Here is a 5,626-nt window from a genome sequence, read left to right on the forward strand (position 1 = left end):
GGGGGGGGTGCGGGGGGGGGGGGGGGCCTCACTGCTGCTTAGTCAGCACCTTATCCCAGGACTCCCAGATTTGAATTCCTGCATCTCCAAGATCCTGGCAAATCCAGCCCGAGGTCCTGAGCCTTGGGATCCCGGTGTTCCCACTTGGAATTGTAGGATGGGCATAGATTTTTCTCACTTCTCTGCCTGACCCGAGCATTTTCATTTCTGGATTCCTTTTTTCCCAACTCACATGTTGGGCCTCAAACTCAGGCCCTTCTCCAGGGGCCCAGTTCAGCCACCAAAACTTCTATCCAGGCTCACGTGACCCAGGGGACTGGGCCATGGGCTGGCGATGAGGATGGTGAGGAAGGGAGAGGAGGGAGCTCCCTTCCGACCATCTGGACCTACAGGGGTAGGGAGGGGTCTGTCAACGCAGCTGTGTACCAGGTGCTGCCAGGGCTGGCCGATCACGACTGTCTGTCTTGTTGCCAGGCGGAGACCGCAGCCAATCGTATCTGCAAGGTGTTGGCCGTCAACCAGGAGAATGAGCAGCTTATGGAAGACTATGAGAAGCTGGCCAGTGATGTGGGTACTCCCTGGGTTCTCCTGACTTGGCCTCGCAAGGCCCTGCCCACCCTACCCTGAGAGAAAAAGAGCCCCCAGAGCCTGTACCTTCAAATCCATCCCTGGGGCATAGTCCCGGGCTGGGTGTAGTTCATGTTCCCAGCATGGTTAACCCAGGGCAGCTTGTGCTTTACTCTGGCTCACTTAGCAGCTCACTTAGTGGCTGGATCCACCTGGAGACAGAATGGGACAGTGCTGGCTTTGCTGTTCTGCCATTGGCTACATTGGGTAAAGGCTGCACTTCTGTCTTAAAATAACTCAGCCTTTTGAGCTGCTCAGCCCAGCCTCTGGGTGGATCTGCCATCCAGCATAGTCAGAACCCAAGTTCTAGAGCCCACATGCCTGGGTTTAAGTTCCTGCTCCAGTCAGGTCACCTTGGCACACCAAATGACCTGGCAGTGCCTTGGTTACTTCCTCCATAATGTGGGGATGATCACAGCACTTAACCCCATAGGATTCCTGGCATTATTCAGATGAGTTCATTCCTGCAACATGTCTGGCACCTTGCAGGTGTTCAGAATATTTCCTGTTGTCATTTCCATTCCTCCTCTGTCTTCTGCACCACCATCACCCTGGCTCAAGGGAAACAACCCAGACTATTATTCCCTGCCCCAGGAGCTAGTTGGGAACCCACATTCTAGAATCCTAGAAGGTCAGGTGACAAGGACCTCGGGGAATAGCTGTTAATCCCTTCTGTGGTATAGATGGGGAAAGAGGCCCAGCTGGTAGGACCTACAACTAGGACTCAGGTCTCCTGCCTCTTAGTCAAGCCATCTTCCCACCAGGTTCTTCCTGTGGCAGAGCAAGGAGGTTGGGTGATGCTGGCTGTGAGTTAGCACACCCTGGTAGCTAGGCTTCACCAAGCCTGCGGTTCTCAGAGGGAACACGCCGGAACCTGCCTCGTGGCCTGGGGATGCCCTAGCATGTTAGTTGGGAAAGAGCATGCTATCAGGAGAGACCCCCTTGGGGGCACAGGGAAGCCTTCCTTGCACACTCCCAGCGTGCTTGCCCCCCACCCCCAGCTATTGGAGTGGATCCGCCGCACCATTCCGTGGCTGGAGAACCGAGTGCCCGAGAACACCATGCAGGCCATGCAGCAGAAGCTGGAGGACTTCCGCGACTACCGGCGTCTGCACAAGCCACCCAAGGTGCAGGAGAAGTGCCAGCTGGAGATCAACTTCAACACGCTGCAGACCAAGCTGCGGCTCAGCAACCGGCCTGCCTTCATGCCTTCCGAGGGCAGGATGGTCTCGGTGAGCACCGGGCAGTGAGCCTGGTCCCCCAGCCTGCATCACCTCCATCCCTGAGCTGCTCCTAGTCATGACCAAATGTGGCGCCATGGGCAGGGGAGGGAGGGGGTCGTGTTTTCTTCTGCCTATGGACACCGCTCTTGGAATCACTTCTCCCTTCCAGATTTAACCCAGGCTCGAGCCAAAAGTCAGTGATGTGGGGCGGCTGCCTCTCCCCTCACCATTCAGAAGGGGCGTGCCCTTCTGGACCCCTGACCTCCCCAGCACCACCAACCAACCCCCTAAAAAAAATCTTTGTAGACAAGATGGCTCTTGATGGATAGAACCAAGCAGAGCATAACTCAGTAGCAAAGATAATTTTTACTTCCATGAAGTCTTAAGTACTTAAAAAAAAAAAATTTATTAAATAATTTTTTGATAGGATATTTCAAAGATACAAGTAAGCAAAAATACAAAAAATAGAAATTATTCATAATCTCACTACCCAGTATCAACTTAAAAGAATTTTTTTTTGAAAAGGTCCTTTTAGTCTTTCCACATAAATATATTTTTAAGGGAATCCCCAAACTTTTTTTATATAATCTGCTTTAAAAAAATTATTATTGTTATATTGTGACCAGCTTTCCATGTCATGGAATACTCTTCTTTTATGTCACTTTTTGTTATTCATCTCCTTTTTTCCTGTCCTCAGGACTTAGGGAAAAGTTTTATAAGCCAGAGAAACATGTAGAATAAAATTAACAAACGTACTGAGGCAGAGCTTTTTTCTTCCTTAAATTGAAGACAGGCGAGTATGGCAGGACTAGTAGAGGAAGGGGAGCACGGACAGCTTTGGAAGCAGGCAGGGTCTGAGGGAGTCTTGAAAGGAAAAAAAAAAAGGGACTTTGACATTACATGTGCAATTTGGAAAACTGCAGTCCTTTTACTGCCTCAAAGGCTGAATCAGTAGCTTTAGGTGGCCAGAGCCACTGCTAGCCAAAGAGTGCTGTGTGAGAACTAGAAAAAGTGCCCCTTCCCTAGTGCAGAGGCAGCCTGGCCATGGCACGTGGTGGGGAGGGTGACAGGCTGGCAGGTTCGGCCCCTGGTGTTGCTCAGCTGGGTGCCCTTGCGCTAACTGCAGGCAGCCCTGTCCGAAGCATTGTGTGGGTTGGCACTCAGCGTCTGTCCTCTCAGGATCTGGGCCAGCTCACCCAGGCCTGGGTCCCTGCAAGCTCCAGGCTACTGCCCAGAGGCCCAAGCCCACGAGTGGATCCGGGAATGTGGGGAGGCTGGCGGCTCCCACACCTGCTCGCCTCCCTCATCGTGGCTCTGTTTCCCTGGCTGGCTCTACAACCTCTGTGATTGGCTCGAGACCTGTTGGAAGCCAGTCGTGGGCAGGGAGGGCCTTGGGCTCTTTCCTCACAGGACTGCACACACAAAATCCCATAGCTGGGTGACCTATGTGGACTCAGTCCCCGCTCCTTGCCCACAAGGCTTGGCTCTTTGGAGCCCAGGGAAATACCAGTGAGAGCTGGGAGTTGGGGAGGTGCTTGGCTGGGGTGGAAATGGGGCAGAAATCAGGAAGGCATGGAGCAGCTGCAGGGGTCTCGGGGATAAGAGGTTGGGGTCCAGGCCAAGACTGGGCCCTGAGCCTGCACTTCTTTCCCTGCAGGACATCAACAACGCCTGGGGCTGCCTGGAGCAGGTGGAGAAGGGCTATGAGGAGTGGCTGCTGAATGAGATCCGGAGGCTGGAGCGGCTTGACCACCTGGCGGAGAAGTTCCGGCAGAAGGCCTCCATCCACGAGGCCTGGACTGATGGTAAGGCCACCCAGCCTCCTGGCTGTCCTGCTCCCCCACCCAGCCACCAGGCACAACTCCTTTCTTGTCTTGCTTTTGGTTTGCTTCATTTGTCTCTTACTAGTTGTCTGGCATAATTAGGCAAGTTTGTTCACCTTTTAGTTGCCTCAGTTTCTTCTGTAAAGTGGGATAGTAATAGCACCAACTTCATAGAGGTTTATGAGAATTAAATCAATTAATACAAAGTATGGAGAAGAGTTCCTGGTATTATAGTATAGTGCTATGTAAGTGTTAACTCTTTTTTCATAAAAATTAATTTTTGATAGTTCTTGTCACTGTAATTGTTTCTGTTCCCCTGCATCAGTCAGGGTGGGATTGAATCCCGACTCTGCCCCTTAAAAGCAGTGTAAATTTGGCCTGGGGACTGTATTAGTCTGTCTCTGTTGCATATAACAGAAATATCTGAAACTGGGTAATTTGCAAAGAAACAATACTTATTGCTTACAGTTCAGAGGCTGGGAAGTCCAAAGTCCAAGAAACACTTATGGTGAGGGCCTTCTCTAGTGGTGACTTCAGTGATGCAGAGTAGCACACTGCAAAAAATCCAGAAGCAAGAGAGAGAGAGAGAGACTCTCATGTGCTCTCCTCTTAAAGCCAACAGAACCACATCCATGACACCATTAAACCATCAATGAAATAATCCATTTACCAGACCATGTCCTTACAATCTAATCACCTCTTCAAGGCCCCACCTTGCATGATCATAATAGGAATTTCCTCTCACCCTGAACAGTTGCAGTGGGAATTAGGCTTCAGTGAGTTTGGGGGGACATTCAATCCACAGCATTCCGCCCCTGGCTCCCTAAAACACATGTCCTTTTCACATACAAATATATTCGTTTTATTCCCATAGCCTGAAAGTCAACTGGTCCCAGTTCAAAATTCCAAAGTCCCATCTGTGAAATCAAAACAAGTTATCTACTTCCAAGATATAATGATGGGACAAACGCAGGGTACACACTCACACTCAAAAATGGAGAAATAGTAACAAGTCTGAAAGCCAGCAGGTTAGGCTTCAAATCTCAAAGCTGAAAAATCTACCTTGGCTCCATTTCAGGCATCCTCTGCATGCTGGTGTGGTAGTTGGGTCCCCAAATCCTTGGGCAGCTCTGTTCCTATGGCTTTCCTGGTCTCAGTCCATGCTTTAACTCTCCCAGGCTGGTGTTGCATGCTGGTAGCTCTAAAGTTTTGGGGTCTCCACAGCAGTCCTGCTGTTATAGCTCCACCTGGCATGGCCCTGGTGGGGATTTTCTGCTGCAACTTCAACCCCACATTTCTGCTTGGCTTACTCTAGGGAAGGTTCTATACGTTAATTCCATCCCTGTGACAGATCTCTTCCTGGTTCCCCAGGGTTTTCTATATATCTTTGAAATTAGGGTGGAGGCTCCCAAGTCTCCACAGCTCTGGCATTCTGTGAACCTGCAAACTTAAAACTACGTGGACACCACCAAGGCTTCTGGCTTGTATCTTCCACTGCTGGTCCAGCCATGCCTGTGGCCAATTAAGGCAAGGCTGGAGCATCTGGGGTATGAGAAGCATCCTGAGGTGGCCCTGGGCAGCAAGACCGTGGAGGGCACTGCAGGCCTATTACCCAAGACTGTTCTGTCTCCCTAGGCCTCTAGGGCTGTGATGGGAGGGACAGCCTCGAAGATCTCTGAAATGCCTTCAAGGTCTTTTTTCTCTTCTGATAATCCCTTTCTTCTATATTAATATCCTTAGCAAGCAGTTGCCAGGCTACACTGTTGATTTCCTTTGTTGAACTGACTTTCTCACTGTTTATGTGGCCAGGCTGAGAATTTTCCAATTGTTTGCCCTTTGCTTTCTTTTCACTTATAAATTCTGGCTCTGTGTTATGCCTTTTCTTTTTTTTCTTTCTTCCCTTTTTGTCTTTTTTCGTGTCCGGCAACGGATCGCAACCCTCAGTGTCGCGCC

At 50.4% G+C, this 5,626-nt stretch overlaps 1 protein-coding gene across 2 annotated transcripts in view; it reads left to right on the plus strand.

Annotated features, from left to right (window-relative positions):
- ACTN1 (actinin, alpha 1) overlaps positions 1-5,626 on the plus strand; it is a 49,805-nt gene that overhangs the window by 27,120 nt on the left and 17,059 nt on the right. For both annotated transcript variants that reach the window (XM_008573715.1, XM_008573716.1), the window contains exons 8-10: positions 475-567; positions 1,629-1,859; positions 3,508-3,655. In XM_008573715.1, the coding sequence (XP_008571937.1) occupies positions 475-567; positions 1,629-1,859; positions 3,508-3,655 (472 nt within the window). The remainder of the gene's footprint in view (positions 1-474; positions 568-1,628; positions 1,860-3,507; positions 3,656-5,626) is intronic.

This window comes from Galeopterus variegatus, unplaced genomic scaffold, assembly GCF_000696425.1.
Source record: "Galeopterus variegatus unplaced genomic scaffold, G_variegatus-3.0.2 Scaffold958, whole genome shotgun sequence".
Lineage (NCBI taxonomy): Eukaryota > Metazoa > Chordata > Mammalia > Dermoptera > Cynocephalidae > Galeopterus > Galeopterus variegatus.